This window comes from Dermacentor albipictus, chromosome 10 (assembly GCF_038994185.2).
Source record: "Dermacentor albipictus isolate Rhodes 1998 colony chromosome 10, USDA_Dalb.pri_finalv2, whole genome shotgun sequence".
Lineage (NCBI taxonomy): Eukaryota > Metazoa > Arthropoda > Arachnida > Ixodida > Ixodidae > Dermacentor > Dermacentor albipictus.
Genome location: NC_091830.1, coordinates 93016306 through 93034191, shown reverse-complemented (window position 1 = coordinate 93034191; position 17886 = coordinate 93016306). Strand labels below are relative to the sequence as shown.

Genomic DNA, 17886 nt, shown 5'->3' with positions numbered 1-17886 from the left:
CGACTCCGTTCCTGACACCTGTCATGTCGTTATCCGCATACTAGGCCGTTGACTTTTGTTTATGTCTAAAAACAGCGCCTTGTTGACCCCTCCACTCTAGGAAGTGACGTCAATCGTCATTTATACATTGGGCCGCGAGAAGCATAAAAGCGCGTAGTCAACACCTTGCCTGTCGTGGAGCTGTTGCCGATAGGTGGAAGCTTCCGTGCCGCTCTGCCGTCCACTTTTTCCAAGCAGCGAACGAAGCCAGTGCCATCTTCGCTGACCTAAGCGCCTGCCAAGCGTCTGTCTAATAGCGCGCCACCTTAGCGCGCTCATACTAGCATACAGAGGCTCAACAACTTCGCACAAGCAGGTATAGTCTCCGTGAAACGAAATCTACCAGATCTTGGAGCAGCTTTTCATTGACGCAATGAATTTCTTTGCCGTAACGTTCCTCGCGCTCTTCAGCGCGGCATCTGGTGATACGAGGTAAGTTGCCTAACTTTCAATTGAAGCTGTCTTCCATAAATTACTGCGTTTCGTTAAACCACAGCACTGTTCTGCTTTTAATCACGTACGCATTTCTCGTGACTGCGGCCAAACAAACGTCAAGCATGCTGAAGGTTCTTGCATGAGCTTCTTGGTCTATCACGTACATGTGGTGTGCTTTATTGACTTCGTCGTGTTCTGACAGGCGAGATTAAATTAATTCTTCACAAAGCTCTGCTTGCACGTCCCATTAAATAATAGCTATAAATTATAACTGTTTCATGTAGGAACATTTCAAAAAATGCAGCAACATTCAGAAGTTTCTACACAATATGACAGTACGTCATACAACGATTGTATGGGGGCGAAATGCGAAAATATCCGTGGTATTTAGAATTAGGTGCGCGTTAAGAACCCCAGGTGGCCGAAATTTCCGAGTCCTCCACCACGGCGTACCTCACGATCAGAAAGTGGTTTCGGCACGTAACGCTTCATAATTTAAGTTTAATATAGCGAATGTGACCTACCTGCCAATATACGGCGATAAGCGCAAACGTCTTATTTCCGAAGCGTTCCACATTCATGTTAGCGGAGAAGCGGGTGTAAGCCTTCCCTCTATCGCTCTTTCCGAAAGAGATTGCCTTCCTTTCGCATTAATTGTATTTTTCTCCCCTGTGCATGCTGAATTCTGTTGATTCTGTGCTTTGAGATAGCGATGAAGTATTTATATGCTGACCTAAAGAATAAAGACACTTGGTTGTTAGTCATCGCTGGTGTCCCTCTCCCCGTCCTGTTGTTTAGCGCTGTTTTACTGGTCGTAATGCGAGACGTCTCATCCATGCTTTTATTGCTTTGTCTTGTGTGACGACATTGTCGCTCTCAGTTATATGAAAGGTCGGGCCGGCACAACACAAGAAGTCTCGAAGAAACTTCTTTAGCAGCTTGTAATGCTGACGGCTGCAGATTTCGAGTATGCCTCTAATCAGACTTAAAATTTCGCTCCCTTCACACTACGTACCATTCGTTATTCCACCTCAGCCACCATTTGGTAACGATGAAATGTTTGCGGAACCAATTATGCCGTTTTGATTCACGACACGGTTGCCGATCGTTCCCAGCAACCGACTCACCTCTTCTTCGTTCTTATCTATTCGCCCAGCCATATGTCCCGTTACACACACACACACACACACAGACAAAAACACACACACGCAAGCGCGCGCGCGCACGCACGCACACACGCGCACGCACACACGTACGCGCACACACACGCACACACGCATGCACGCACGCACAACACACATACTTTTATATCTAGAAGTTTCTCGTGAGTTAGAGCGCCATCCGAACCCAACCCCGTGATACGTATATGCGATTATGTGAGGTGCTCCAAGATGTTCTTCTGGGTGGTTTATCTCTCCTTTGTGGTCATTGGGCCAATTTTCTGCTTTCCTTATGTTTAACCACAAGCTGTCATTTCTCATAAGTTACAATCGAAAACAAACGAAAGAAGTATCTAAATAATGAAACAAATGATAAATAATGACCCCTTCTTATTCCACAGTTCTGCTTGACATCGCCTCCGATAAACTTTGTATTTGACATAACAGCATTTGTATAGTACAGTGAAAGCTCGTTAATTCGAACTTCAATAATTCGAATTTATGGATAATTCGAACTGTACGATTTGGTCCGGCCAAGCTCCACAGAAGTCTATGTATAAAGAAGTCCGTTAATTCGAACACGAGAAGGTTCCCTCACGGATAATTCGAACTACGTTCGCCTGGCACACGGCCAGAGAAACGCCCCTACTGCCTACACAGAAGGCTGTATTGCCTCCGAAACGGAGAGAACGGCGAGAGAAGGCAAAATCGGAAAAAAATCTAACCGACGCGGGGTCAGCTAGAAGGCAGCAGCGGCTGCCGCCTCTCCGTTCTACGTAACCTCCGAGACTTCTTGCCCGCTGCGAATCTCGGAGGCTTCGCAAATCTTGTACAGCTGCTAATGCTGTGCGCAGATGGCACGGCAAGCGCCAAAACACAGCGAATCAAGTACGTCGCAGCTGCGCTTGCAATCAAGAACCAACGAATCAGGGCCTTCGCCACCTTCACATGTTCAGCGTCTTTGTCTCGGCAGCCTTCATCGGTTGTGCACCTCTGTTTTCAGCTTGGGAGGCATCGGCCGTCGCGATTCATTGTGATGGTGTTACCCTCGGGTAGCATTCGTTTCATTGGACATCGGTGGTGTGGCACAGTCGGACCCAGAGCTTCGACTCGAAGATGGCGTGTGCCCGCGGCACACGCCAGCACTTTTTGACTCGCCAAATTTCTGACATGCCCTACTGCTTCCAAATCGCAGTAAACTGTTGCTCTCCTTCACTTTCGTTAGTTCGAACTTTCGTTAATTAGAACTGAAGCGGCTTCCGCTTGCGGTTCGAATTAACGAGCTTTTACTGTATTTGCCTTCGTCCCCAGGCCTCGACAGAGCAACGAAGTAATAATCAGTGGACATAACTACAGCGCGAACCAATGGGACGGTGGTGCCGTCGTGACTATACCTCTGAAAAGGAGCAATGTGAGTATACATAAAGTGCTCTTCACAAACGCGCTACTCAGATTTACTTTGTTTCTTGTGTTGCACGGTTTACATGCACAAAGGCAAATTGATGAAAGGGCCTCACAAGCCAGTCTGAACCCAAGCGAGCACGAGCTTCATCCTTGCGCGTAGCGCCCACAAACTTGGTTCCGCCGCTTTCTTCTCTACACTGGCACACGGGGAAAAGAAGAACCATCCTGTTGGATCAACGCGTAGTTAGTGTAGCTGGGTCGTAGTCTGGTTTAATGCGACTGACGTATCTATTTCCTCGAAGAAATAGATCAGGGCTTGGTGTCATAGGCTGGACATTCCATTTCACGGACGAGGAGAGGGTGACTATGCGGTAAGGCTTCAATATTGGCCAAGCAGTTTACTAGAAAGCGCATCACTGTTCGGTTAAACCTGAAGCTAACCGAGGGCACAGGTAGAGAAAGCAGGATGAAGCCGGTCACCGTCGTGTCACAGTTCTTGTCGACCATTGTTGTGTGTCGTTAATCAACGGGTGAGATGTACACAGAACTCCGCTTACTTGGAGACACAGCAACAGGTGTGCATATGATGTGGAGCAAGGCCTGTACGAAAGCAAAGTGTTCAGCAGGCACGATTGCTCGCCTTCATACAATGCGAAAAAAGCAAGGAGCGGCTGGTCGCTTGCGTAAGGGGGTTCTACACGTATGCAACGAAAGGGAGGACGGTTTGTCAGTTCGTCTGGTCATATGCAGTGCACATTGTCAAGTGTGAGGATTGAAGCGTTCCGGTAAACAACTAGCTTGTTGACGGGTGTATGGTCGACGTGCCATGAAATATGTGGTAGACGTACAGTGCTTGCATACGGTATACGTTCAATGCTTGAATACCATAGTACAAGAACGCAGATTCTGTGTAGCTCAAAAGTTTAGGGGGAACATCCTGCCGAAAAACTAAGTTGCATAGCATGAAGAAAGCAACTTCTCTTGCGGTTGATGCGATTAGAGCTGCACTCTGGGCGTGGCGCGTGAGCTGGCTGAGGCTAACGGAGAATCTCCTGCTCTGAGGAGCGGTGGAAGGAAGCCGTCCATAGAGGTCAATAGCGACCTGGTCTGAAGTACGGCAAGTGCAACGTCCACGCAGACATCCGCCGGTAGCCCGTCGCGTGGAGCCTTCCATTATTGGCAAGTGAGACAAACACGAACTTGCACACGAAGTCATAGTTATTTTTTTAAAAGTTATTTTGCAATATCGTCGATGTTTTCCCAGTAGTTTTAAGCACAGAATCATCAAAAACGTTGAATTTTATCAATATCTTCAAACATGTAATATATGTCGAAGGGGACTAATGCGAAGGCAATGTATAACCATTTAGACTTTAATATTGGGTCACCTATATAATTGAAAAGTTGCTTTGCCACACTTTACAGAATCAATACTACGGGGTCATCAGTATCGGAACACCACCGCAAACTTTCAATGTTGTCTTCGACACAAATTCTAATGTAACATGGCTGCCTTCAGTTGGTTGCAGCAAGGCACAATGTGGTAAGTATATTTTCCTGCAGCGTTAAAACAATACGCTTAAACAAATATTTTGACAGAGCTTTTTTTATAATGGCCTCTTTCTTTCACATAAGACCGGTTGTAGCTGAACTGTACAAGAACGCTTAGGGTGCTATATGAATTCGCGGCGCTCGTACTGCTTAAATCTTCTTCAACAAAATAGCTTGTCGAAAGAAAGAGCAACCTTCTTTCCGGAGCTCGAGATCATACAATGAGCAATGCTGCTTCTCTAACAGTTATCCTGGCGCAGTTGTCGTTGCCACGGATATTTATTTTTTAATAAAGCAACTCTCGGTGGCCAGCAGATGCGAATAAATTGTTTGTGCACAATATTGTGCGCTCTCGCAAATTGTTGCACCTTGATAAGCAAAAAAACTGGCGGAACCCATCTCCCGATGAATGTCGGCGTCACTGCAGTTGGCGTTGAGACAATGTAACGATACGCTCTATTGCAACCGCCATAACGCACCGAGCATAATGCGTGTATTGACCGGGATGCACTCCGAAGCTTCCTTCTATAATGTCTGGGCAGAAATGTGCGCGCCTGTTTAGAACAGAGAACGATGCGACAGGTGCGTTTCGTCTGCCATGTGCTGTTGGTCGGAACCATGGCGAGCGCTGAAGTTACCTTCCAATCACGCAGCTCGGCCCTGAGATCAAAGCCTGCCACTACTCGTCGACTATCCGGGTGTTCATGCCAAACTGCGTTGTGACGCTATCTGACGCCGCAGGCGATTATTGTCGAGATATTGCATTCCGCATACGTGTCCATTAGGGACCCTGTGCCTGTCAATACACCCCTGACTTAAGGACAACAGGTGCGGCGCTAAGCAGACGAAGATGCAATGCGAGAAACACAAGGTATACGGGTACCAACTTCCAAATGTTTATTCGTCATAAACCACGCCATTTCATACATGACACAAGGTGCAAATTAATCATAGTAAAAATCAGCTAATAAGGGTGGTAGGAGCTAACATCCACTCTTTAGCCTGTGATCACCAGTGTGGATAACAACGTAACTGCAGTGACCTGAACTTAACTACCAAGGCAGGCGCATGCGCTTTACAGGCGTAAACCGAGTAGAAAACCAAATGGAGCAGCTGTACGTTCTAATCTTTGCGGTGATTACAGGCTACCTTTCATAAATTACATGCCATTGTTCGATACTGCTTGTGATGGCGTGCTAACAAACGTATTGCCTTCACTTTTTGTTAAGAACGCATCGAGAACCTCGATTTTAGTGTGGTTTCTTGCTTTCCCTAGAAAGATTGTTTGGTCCAGAACTGGCACACAACCATAGTGCTTCCAGTAGTATGCCAAGTGCCCACCCATGTTGCTGTTAACCGCAAACCGGTGTTCTCTCCTACGATCGTAGAAGCATTGTTTGGCTTACCCACTATACACCCTGCCCCTGCGTACGGAAATATTGTAAACCAGATCGCTAACACAATCCGTGTGGTGGGCTTCTTCAAGCCTATAACCGGCAACTTATTCGCCATCAACGGGCAAACCTTGGCCACTTTCCACGGAGTGAAAAACACAGTGCGCACATTGTATCTGACTGCGACCTTCTTCACATTGTGTGACAGTAGATGTACCTACGGTATTACGAGCGTATTCATCTGTTTCCTTGGCTCCTGCACTTTTCTGTGCGTGTGTTATCTTCTGCAGGAGGCTTTCGTGCAACCCGCAATATCATCTGTTTCGGAAATCTAGTTTTCCTCAAGACGCTAATTTGATTTCTAAAACCTGTAACGAGATTGTGCTCGCATGACTTCATTAATGCGGAATTGAGGCATATCTTAGATACTCCCCTCTTGACCAGTTAACTTTGTGCGTTCTAAACTGGTAGAAGGCTTTTCGTTGTCCTTGAGTTATACATCCAGCACACGTGTACCTTTGTGAGGCTTGAAGTGAATTGAAGATATTGAATTGAGTTATCCTGCTGCAATTGCTAGCTGAAACCTAGTCTGCCGGATTCTGCCAAGAAGGTGTTTGTTGATTTTTCCCAGGCAACGTCGAGGCTAGTGTCAGTTAGATTTATTAGCCCAAGATATTCAACCACACACTTATAAATCCTAACCGCATTACAATCGGTGATTTTTCGTAAATGCATTTGTGAACGAATGAATAATAAATAGCGCGCCAAACCAGAGCTACGAAGAGGCGATGCATATACCGTCTTTTCCGAAAGCATTCTCGAAATACTTCAAGCACAATAGGAAAGACGATATGAGCGTTCCTGCTTTGAGTATGCAGGATAAAATTATAAGCGCTGATCAAGAAAAAGCGGATGTTTAGAACGAATAGTTAAAATCAGTTTTTGCTGAAAATGCACCTGACGAGATGACAGCAGACCCATTTGCCCAGCCTTCAATGACAAACTTTCAGATTGATGGTAATGATGTTGACTGCTTGCTACGACAGGTAGATACATCGAAGGCAGCTGGTCCTGATGGATTATCGCTGGTTCTTTTCCAGAATTATCATAGTATTTTTGAAGATTATTCGAGCATTATGTGTGAAATAAAGCCTAATACTGGAATTGCTCCACAGGATTGGAAAGTTGAAAACGTGATGCCGGTATACAATTGAGGTGACAAAAAAAACGTCGAAAATGACAGGCCCATCTCGTTAAAAGCAATTTGCTCTAAGCTATTTTAGCACATCATTTACAGTGAAATGATCTAATACCTTGATTCTATTAGCTTCTTCGTATTATCTCAGCTTGGTTTTAGGTATGGACGCCCCTGCACTACGTAGCTAGTCGAACTTGAACCTTACATTTTACACTCTTAAGACATTAATCCCCATGTGGATGCAATGTTTCATGGTTTCCGCAGAGCTTTCGACACCGTATCACATAGCCTATTAGAATTTGCGATGCTTTCTGCAAAAGCAAGCCTTAAAGTTAATATTTCGGTAAAAAAAAATTACTTACACGGTTTCCAACAAAGTGTAGTTATTAACGCCTCAAAATCATCTGCGGTAACATTGACGTCTGGTGTGCCACAAGAGAGCCAATTGAGACCGCTGCTGTTCTTAAATTTTATTAATAGCATCGTTGAAGATGTCACCTCTGCCATTAAATCACGGAGAGATGCTGAAACGTTGCAGAGAAACTTGCGCCCAACATCGTAATGGAAAATGAGCCAGAACGTCCTCAAATGTTGCCGCATAGCGGTCACCAACCGTATCCATTAATTAGAAACAAACTATACCATTAACAGTTGAATGATTCTGACAGCCATATGTGGAATAACCACAAAGAAGTTTTAGTGACAAGGGCAAGTAAGATGGTGTATTCTGTACGAAGGAACATTAAGGAGGCTTCATCAACCGTAAAACAAGCCCTTACTGTTTGTATGTACGATTCATTGTAGAATATGATCGTGTTTTTTGGGACTCCCATAAGGAGTACCTAATTGAAAGAACAGAAAAAACTGCAAAATCAAGCACTATTTTTAAGTAATAAGTATAAATATTTTCCAAGTATTTCCGAAATAAAAAGTGAATTGTGATGGGTGCCACAACCAATAAGAAGAAAGCAACTGCAGTTTAAATTTCTTCATAGTGACTATTATAATAATAAATACATTATTCTCCACCAATACCTCCCAGAACAGACGTACGTCCCGCTTCGTCGAGATAATTTCCGAAAATATTAGACTACCCGTTCAAAATACACAATTCTGGTATGGAACCGCCTCCGAGATGATATCGTTAGCAAAACCAATAATGAACTCTTTTTCCGTTCCATATAATAACATCGGCATCGATAATGTCTACACGAACAGAAGTATTCTCCCGAAGTGTTTCTATTGTTTAGTATGTATGTTTGTGGTAATGTTTATATATTCTGTATGATTTCGCATAATTTGCGTGCTATATTCTGGTTTTATCACAAACCTTGAACAACAATCTATGGCTATTTGTGTTATGTTGTGATCCATGCACCCCCCCCCGCCCCCCAACGCTATGCGTTATGGTTATGGTTATGGCGTTATGGTTATGGTGAAAAGTGTAAAAAATAAATAATTAATTAAATACATAATAGCAGCGGGTAAAACACGTAATGGCGGGCAGTGCATAGGCTAGTAAAATCTCTAAAAACTGATCAGAATTGATTGCCGCATTGTTCTGGAAGCAAACTGCAACCGTCGCTTCTATAGTTTCACAACTGCGTTAAACAATCCAAGCTGAGGTACGTAATAAAATAAATTGGTGCACGTCAATCGAAAAACCACTTGTGCTTGCTAGCTTGCCTTCTTCTAGATCTTGAAGTAGATCTGTCGGGCTACGTACCAACAAAGTTTCCTGTACGACCACAACGGTAAGGATGCGTTGCAGGAAACTTCGAACGTCTTCTTGCCAAGTAAAGCACCTTTCTCGGATACAATCACTCTAAGCGGGCCGTCTGGCTAATGTGTCTTACTCGTGAAGAAAGCTTCAAGCCTGTTATTACCACACTTATTACGCAGTATGGGTGGTCACTTGAGAGACCATATCAAGCGCTGGTGTTTTGCGCCATTCCAGCCCGAAACTATCTTTCTAATGAAAGCAAGAGGCAGCAGTGCCAGGGATATGATCGAGGTGCTGCTTATCAAAAGAGCAGACACTAAGTGCGTTAGCACGCCATCACGAGCAATAAGGGACAAAGCAATATCATTCATAAAAGATAACCGGTAATTGTCGCGAATTTTAGAACATGCTGCTGCCCTATTTGGTCTGCACGGGAAATTCATGTGTATTCCTACGTGCTTGCCTTGATAGTTCAATTCACGTCCCCGCAGTACCATCGTTATCCACTCTGATTATCACTGTCTCGAGACCGGGTGTTAGGTCCCACCACAATTGTTCTTTTTATTTTTAGTGTAATTTGTTTGCCCCTATATTTCATGTATAAAATGGCGCAGTTTCTCGTGAAAAACCAGTTCGAAGTTGGCGCCCGCATATGTCGTTTGTGTCTCATTTCGTCGTCGTCTGCTTATCACTTTACCTTTTGTGCTTCATTCATTAACCAACCACCGTAGCGAGAAGTTTCGTTCAATAAACCCAGTTCTTGCCATCCTGCTGCAGGAATCACGATGATGGCTTACGATTATGCAAGGAGCGTGCCGTCTGCTTCGGCCAGCGGGGCGTGCAGTGTATTGTCACACGTCACTAATGGCCTAAAGTAACACCGCTCTCCCAGCGTTATCTTCTACAGTCATCCCATAGTAAAAGCTTGAAAAGAAAATCTATATGGCTAGGACTCGATGGGTGTGATGGCCTGACGACGACTGCGTGATGACAATGAGGTTACAATGCTGGAAGAACGACGGTGACATGGAGATGATGCAGTGACAATGTCGGCGTGACGGCAGTGAGATGGCATCGCTGGTATGATGCCCACGTCATGAGGACATTGACATAAAGAAGCTGGGTTGCTGACGACAAAATGAGGATGGAATTAACGCGACAGTATGACAATGAACACATGGTGAAGATTATATGGCCATGACGGGAGGAGCACGACGGCATGACTACGAGGCCATGATAATGACTAGGATCGCGTGTTTTCGACGGCGGAGACAATGACATAATACGCTGGCAGAAAGGCGATTATATCGCGATGAAATGACGATGAAATAACGAAGATAGGCTCGTTTGTGCTGGAGCGCACCTTAACAGTTATGTGCATCATTCAGTGGCCCGAGCCGACTCAGTTTTCACTATATACGATGCTCGCTTGCACCACATCGTGTACGGGCCATTCGTGCAAAACCCCAGCCAGGAGCCAGTACCTGTAAAGTAGGGGTAAAAAGCAAGGAAAGCATCGCTTTTTTACAGGTATGTAGAAATCACGGATATACATGGCATGAAAATGCTTGGGCGAATTGCACCAGATGTACTTAACGGGGATTGCCAAAGTCGGGCAGACTTCGATTAGTTAAAGAACAGACCTCGACGAATTCCCAGAAGTGTGACCACCCCCGTGTGTGCTCTCTGCATATATCTGTCAGAGGTCGTTATGTCTGTTACATCTTACTTACCCTATACTTGCACCGCTAGACATGTGCCAATTTGACACAATGGGTATAAAAGCGTTAATTCATGTATATTTCGCTTCGAACTTCTCTAATCCATATAGATGTCTTCACAATTTGTGTTTCTACATCACACTAAACATCGCCTTCACCCTCATAGCATAGCTCCATCGACGTCCCATTTGGCCTTGACATGTCCTGCCCATGCCCATTCCTTTTTCTTGATTTCAACTAAGATGTCATCAACTCGCGTTTGTTCCCTCACCCAATCTGCTCTTTTCTTATTCCTTAACGTTACACCCATCATTCTTCTTGCCATAGCTCGGTGCGTCCTCCTCAATTTAAGTAGAACCCTTTTCGTAAGCCTCCAAGTTTCTGCCCCGTACGTGAGTACTGGTAAGATACAGCCGTTACACACTTTTCTCTTGAGGGATAATGGCAACCTGCTGTTCATGATCTGAGAATGCCTGCCAAACGCACCGCAGGCCATTCTCATTCTTCTGATTATTTCCGTCTCATGATACGGATCAGCGGTCACAACCTGCCCTAATTAGACGTATTCCCTTACCACTTCCAGTGACTCACTACCTATCGTAAACTGCTGTTCTCTTCTGAGACTGTTAAACATTACTTTAGTTTCCTGCAGATTAATTTTTAGACCCACCCGTGTCTGCTTTGCCTCTCCAGGCCGGTGTGCATGCATTGTAATCGGTCCCCTGAGTTACTAAGCAAGGCAATATCATCAGCGAATCGCGAGTTACTATTATATTCTCCAGTAACTCTTATCCCCAATTCTTCCCACTCTAGGTCTCTGAATACCTCCTGTAAACACGCTGTCAATAGCATTGGAGAGATCGTATCTCCCTGCCTGACGCTTTTCGTTATTGGAATTTTGTTGCTTTCTTTATGGAGGATAACGGTGGCTGTCGAGCCGCTATAGATATCTTTCAGTATATTTACATATGGCTCGTCTACACCCTAATTACGTAATGCCTCCATATCTGATGAGGATTCGACTGAATGAAACGTTTTTTTTTTCGTGATAAATGAAAGCTATATAAAGGGTTGGTTATATTCCGCACATTTCTCTATCACCTGACTGATAGTGTGAATATGGTCTATTGTTGAGTAGCCTTTATGGAATCCTGCCTGGTCCTTTGGTTGCCGGAAGTCTAAGGTGTTCCTGATTCGATTTGCAATTACCTTAGTAAATACTTTGTAGGCAACGCACAGTGAGCTGATCGGTCTATAATTTTTCAAGTCTTTGGCGTCCCCTTTCTAATGGATCAGGATTACGTCAGCGTTCTTCCAAGATTCCGGTACGCTAGAGGTAATGAGGCACTGTGTATACAGGGTGGCCAGTTTTTCCAGAACAATGTGCCCACCATCCTTCAAAACATCTGCTGTTACCTGATCCTCCCAAGCTGCCTTCCCGCTTGGCATACCTCCCAAGGCGTTCTTTACTTCTTCCGGCGTTACTTCTGGGATTTCAAGTTCCTCTATATGATTTTCTCTCACAATATCTTCGTGCGTGCCACTGGTACTGTATAAATCTCTATAGAACTCCTCAGCCACTTGAACTATCTCATCTATATTAGTAATCATATCGCCAGCTTTTTCTCTTAACGTATACATCCGATTCTTGACTATTCCTAGTTTCTTCTAGCTTGATATAAAGGGTTTTGTATTCCGTGTTTTGTTTTATAACATTTAGTGCACTTTTTACATAAGCTTTGGCTCAGGTAGCTTCCAGCACGTGCATTTGATAGGAATATGTTTTCTTTAGACGCTTTCCTAAACGCGCATACTTAAAGCGCATAGGTATCATTGAAATATGTTTATATTTTAATTGCCTTACAAGGGACTTCAGTTTATTAGCGACGACTTCTTTATGAATTAGTATTTCGTGCCCTTAGACATTTTACCACATGACGAAAACATGTGGACATGCCAGGCCATGATGTAGAGGTATATGGGCTCGACAAGCTGCCTACGCAACATTTTCCGTGCTCCTCTCTATGAAGCCGTAGACGCAAATGAACTTCAAAGTATGCATCGTAAATAAATATGCGTATTGTCGCGTGGTTCTTTGTCTTGCGTGTCAGTTTGGCCTTGGCGTCGGGCAGGCACGTACCCAGGGGGGGGCCGGGGGGGTCCGCCCCCCCCGATATCAAGTGGCACACCCCCCCCCCCCCCCCCCGCCCCACCCGCGCCACCACTCCTCACACATTCCTAAAGCGCCACCAGATCAATAATGAGACTTGACAGCAGTTCATCGGTCTGCATTATGCTGCCTTTTTCACTCCTTCTATATGGCGGTAGTTATCGGCACCTCTTGTAATGTGAAGGACAGGTTTCTCATAGATTCCGCACCCGCGCGATTCACTCGCGAACTCGCTCAGTTGTCACCATCTATTCAACCATCACGCGCATAGCTGTTGCTTTTGTTAGTTCAACCTTCTTTTTTTAGGCTGATCCTGTGACCAGGAGAGGGATGCGGCTGTTACTCAGCTGGTCGGTACTCTCATGGAACGGTTGCGGCCGGAGAAAACGCCAATTGCGTTTAACTTATCCCTTTGCTTCATTAATTCCTTGAGTTACGGCTCGCCGCGACGCTGGCAGATGCCCGGAACCATATACACGTGGTATGGGTTAGATAAGGTGGGAAATAAAATAATGTGAAAGAGCGTCCATCATGCAACCCTGCAATAACCCTCAAACCCATAAGCAAGATGACTGTCGCCCGTTACCTCGTCTGTTTTTCCCTAACTGTATAGCACTTTTCGGGCAAAATTGGCAACTGGAAACAAAAATCGCAAGGAGTGAAGTAGTTAAGCGATATACTAAGGGACACAGCCAAGGCAAGAACCAACTGCGAGCAGAAGCGAATAATAAAAAAGTTAAGCTTTGTTTATGAGACTATTTATGGATCAACATCTTTTTTGTTGAAAAAGGAAGTAGAGAAAACGCCGCCGGAAGTGGAGAACAATTACTTGTTTTGAATGACGCTTCTACAGTTATCGGTCGAACCGCCTCACATAGCCACTTCTCTGCTGTGCTTATGTGGGTGTTTTTCTAACCTTTCGCGGTGAGCGCAGTACGTCTAGAATCGCAGAGTCCTGTGCTCTACCCAGTTGTATGGGACTGGCGGCCGCACAGCATTACGCAATTCGCGGAACTGTCGAAACTGATCAACAAGGCGAAAATAACTGATATTCAAAACTATAACATGAGAAACACTGAAGAAGCCATAAAAAATGAACGCGGCCTGAAATCAGTAAAAAAGGAGCCTGGCATAGGACAAACCATGATGTATGCACTAAAAGATATAAAGGGGAATATCATCAGCAATCTCGAAGATACAGTAAAAGCAGCGGAAAAATTCTAATCTGACCTGTATACAGAACCAAGAGGAGTCACGATACCTCACTTAGAAACAGTAATGAACAGGATACAGAAACTGCTATTTGACAAAAACCCCATTTGAAACCCACAGAAACCCAGAAACCCACATTTGACAGCTTCTCCAGAGTATAAACACCTGGCATTTCCCTGGCATAGCGAATCTTGTTACATAAAGATGCTTGAGGTCTGCCTCGCGAAATTACGCTGCCGTATTCCCTCCCTAAATTTCAATTTATACAGGTCGGGCTTGGTTCCCTCTCCCCTTAGTTCTTTTTGTGAGAAAGAGGAGGCGATACAGCACCTTCTTCTATCTCGCCGCCGCTTTGCTGCGTTAAGAAAAAGATTGTTGGAGATACCTTTTCGAAGAATTGGCATGTACTTGATAGAACCTGCAATTTTTTTGTTCGGGGTGTCCACTTTGGAATTCAGCCACAGGGATGCATGCTTCGCTGTCCAAACATTCCTTACAGAATCTAAACGAATGCCCTGGTAAATTCTATTCTTTTATTACTTTTAAATTAATTATTCCTCATTCAACAGCACCTTCCTGATTTTATTTTAGCCGGCAATTCAACCCTATTCAGTGCTATTCGCATAGATATTAGGAAATTTATGCTCTATATTATTTTGGAATAATCCACCCATTTCTTGGCCAATCCCCCATCGTGGGTAGGAGCCACACGTGCCACAGGCTACAACAACAACAACAACAAAGGAACAAGAGATGAGGATCGCCAGTCGGCCACTAGAGACTGTGAAGGAGCACGTTTACCTAGGCCAATTAATCACAGGCAACCCTGATCATGAGAAGGAAATTCACATAAGAATAAAAATAGGTTGGATCGCATACGGCAGATATTGCCAGCTCCTGACTAGAAGCTTACCATTATTATTGAAAAGTAAGGTGTGCAATCAGTGCATTTTGCCAGTGCTGACATATGGGGCAGAGGCTTGAGAGCAAGTTAAGGACCGCGCAAAGAGCGATCGAACGAAGATTGCTAGGCACATCGTTAGGAGAGAGAAAGAGCGGTTTGGATCAGAGAGCGAAGGGGTATAGACGATATTCTAATTGACATCAAGAGGAAAAAATGTAGCTGGGCGGGTCATGTAATGCGCCGGTTACATACCCGTTGGACCATTAGGGTTACAGAATGGTTACCAAGAGAAGGAAAAGGCAATCGAGGACGATGAAAGACTAGACGGAGCAATGAAATTAGGAAATTCGCGCGCTCTAGTTGGAATCCGTTGGCGCAGGACAGGGGTAATTGGAGATCGCATTGCAGGGAGAGGCCTTCGTCCTGCAGTGGACATAAAACAGGCTGATGATGATGATGATGGTGATGATGATGGAGGTGGTGCCACCCCCCCCCCCCCGAGAAAATATCCTGGGTACGTGCCTGGCGTCGGGTCATGGCTGTGTCGCGCTGACCTGTGGGTAGAAAGTCGCCTCGTTAGGTCTTCCTTTGTCGCTGTATCATTTGTTTATTGCTCTGCTTTACATCCTCCGTCGCCGACGAAGGCGCCGCCATCCCGACGAAGCCAACCGTACCTCCACCGGTTGCTGGTTTTAGTTTTCCGGATATTGGCTTGCAGACGGGCCCTAGGCTGATACATGTATGCTCAGCGTTGCCGCGACAGGTGGCGGCCAGGTGACGGCGAATGGACGGTCGTCGAGGTCTCCACTTTGTGGCGGCGCGGTAGTCGGCGATGTCACGGTCTTTGGTCGTGGCGCGTTTATAGGGAACCCTCGTAGACCCATCTAGCTGTATGGGCATCAGTGGTAGACATCGCCCGCTTCTCCGCAGTGATAAGAAAGCGGATGATGGTCGGGGGCGTGCTAAACGCCAGTCTTCCTTTGAATGTTGAGGAGGACAACGGGTTAGAGTGCTGGCGGCGGTGGCGGTTCAAGACGAAACTGAGGCCTTAGCCGGACCTGCTCCGGGCGTGAATTACGAACGCGACGGCGGGCTACGGCGGCGTACGTCAGCAATTCCAGGTGACGCTGCGGGAATTGAGGGATCCCTATTGACTGCTCAGTTTCCTCGCCGGAGGTTTCGGCAGTCAAATCCAAGGGAACAACTTGCGAAGCTTTTTCCTCACGACAGCTCTCATGACCTCAAGCAAGTCGTTGGCGCTGCGATACAATTTTGGTGAGATCATGCGGCCCTTGAATTCTTGTTTCCAGATTTCAAAAGCTTCCTTGATACTTATGCGCTCGCGAAGAAACTCTTTGACGGTCTTCATTGCCTTTCATTACATTCTCGCAGAAAGTTCTTGCCTGACCCCACGCCTGACAAGGCGAGCTTTCTTTTCCTTGGACATTTCCGGGCTGGCGGGGCGCAATAGACGGTTCAAATCTTCCTTAAAAATGGCAACGTTCTTGTTAGGGAGCTGCAGTCGGGCTTCCCATAGAACTTCGGCCCTTTGCTTTCGGAGAACGCTCTTGAAGGTCCTGAGGAAGTTACTGAGGAACAGGTCCCACGTTGTAAGGGTGGACTCCTGGTTCTCGAATAATGTCATCGTGGCATCTTCCAAGGAAATGTACACATCACCAAGCTTATCCGCAGGGGTCCGCTTGTTGAATGCTGAGTTGCTTTTGAAAGTTTCCAGCAAGATTTACAGATCCTCCAACAAAGTTACACGGAAGGCCGGTGACTGCCATTGCAGTTGTTGACTTGGGCACGACGTTGGTGGTCGTCTCAGGCAAAAGACCTTGTTTCGCGGGCACTCCTTCCATCCTGTGGCTAGCTCGCTGGTCCTTGGCCACGTTGGCGGTGTCTTCGCGGTTCGCGTTTCCATCACGGCTTTGGTGGGCCTTTTGGTACATCAACGCACCAGCACCTCCACCAATGTCACGTGGTAATGACCGTCGAAAACACAGTAGCAAAACTGTGAATGACGGTCACTGCCATGTGACATCTGGTGGAGGTACTAAGGCGTTGATGTTGGCCGTCGTCGAAGCCAACAGGCGGGTTGCCACGCTGCCCTACATAGCCTTCGCTTACAACACGGCAGTGAAATAAACGCAGGTCACTCCGTTCATGCTTGTTTAGGGCCGGAACACGGCGACGACTACCTAAGTTATGCTGCCGCACGTCACCGCAAAGAGAATCTCGATGTTACCGCCTATCGAAAGCGCGCCAAAGGAGCCTGACAGGTTGCCCGCCTGGGCATAAAAAACCAGCACAGGCCCAACATCCGACACTACAATCTTCGACGCTACTGCATCGAGTATCTGTCCAGCGACCGTGCTTGGGTCTGGAAACTTAAACGCCGAGGAGGACTTAGCGAAGAAACTGTTACGCCTCTATTTCAGACCCTACAAGTTCATCCGACGCATTGGCACAGTGGACTGTAAGGTCGTGCGAGACGGCATTTCGAAAACACAGTGGTGCTGCGCATGACCTGAAGTCAGGCACGTAATGCTTTTAAGCCTTTATACGCTCGCTCAAGAGCTTAGGGACTTAATTTGTTTGGTATTTTGTCATTATCCGTCCTTTTTATTATGGGTGGTTTTGTTTTCACATTTGTGTTTCTTTGTAGCACCGGTACGATGTTTCATCAGAAGGGGGTACTGACACGTGTACTTCTTTATAGGGTGACCACGGTTCACCGTCTAACAAATTTTATCGCTCAACACAGTACGCGCGCACATGGATACCAGTTTCGCGAATGTTATGAGTGGTTCTACGGCTTTCTGTTGTTGCCGAACCATGTGTAATCTGATTGCATGTATGTGTGACGCGAATTGTGTAGACGTTCTGGAAGACATGCGCGCAGCAGTGATTACTCCCGAACATTCGATGAGTGATGTATAAAAGCCGTCGGGTTTGGCCCGTTGATCTGATTC

General features: G+C 45.8%; 1 protein-coding gene across 2 annotated transcripts in view; it reads left to right on the top strand.

Annotated features, from left to right (window-relative positions):
• The first annotated feature begins 236 nt into the window (after positions 1-236).
• LOC135918132 (lysosomal aspartic protease-like) overlaps positions 237-17886 on the top strand; it is a 31263-nt gene continuing 13613 nt past the window's right edge. The window contains exons 1-3 of one of the 2 annotated variants that reach the window (XM_070527225.1): positions 237-471; positions 2946-3045; positions 4464-4581. In XM_070527225.1, the coding sequence (XP_070383326.1) occupies positions 413-471; positions 2946-3045; positions 4464-4581 (277 nt within the window). In that variant the 5' untranslated portion in view covers positions 237-412. Of the gene's footprint in view, positions 472-2732; positions 2855-2945; positions 3046-4463; positions 4582-17886 lie in introns of those variants that run through there. The other variant, XM_070527224.1, reaches the window with a different exon arrangement.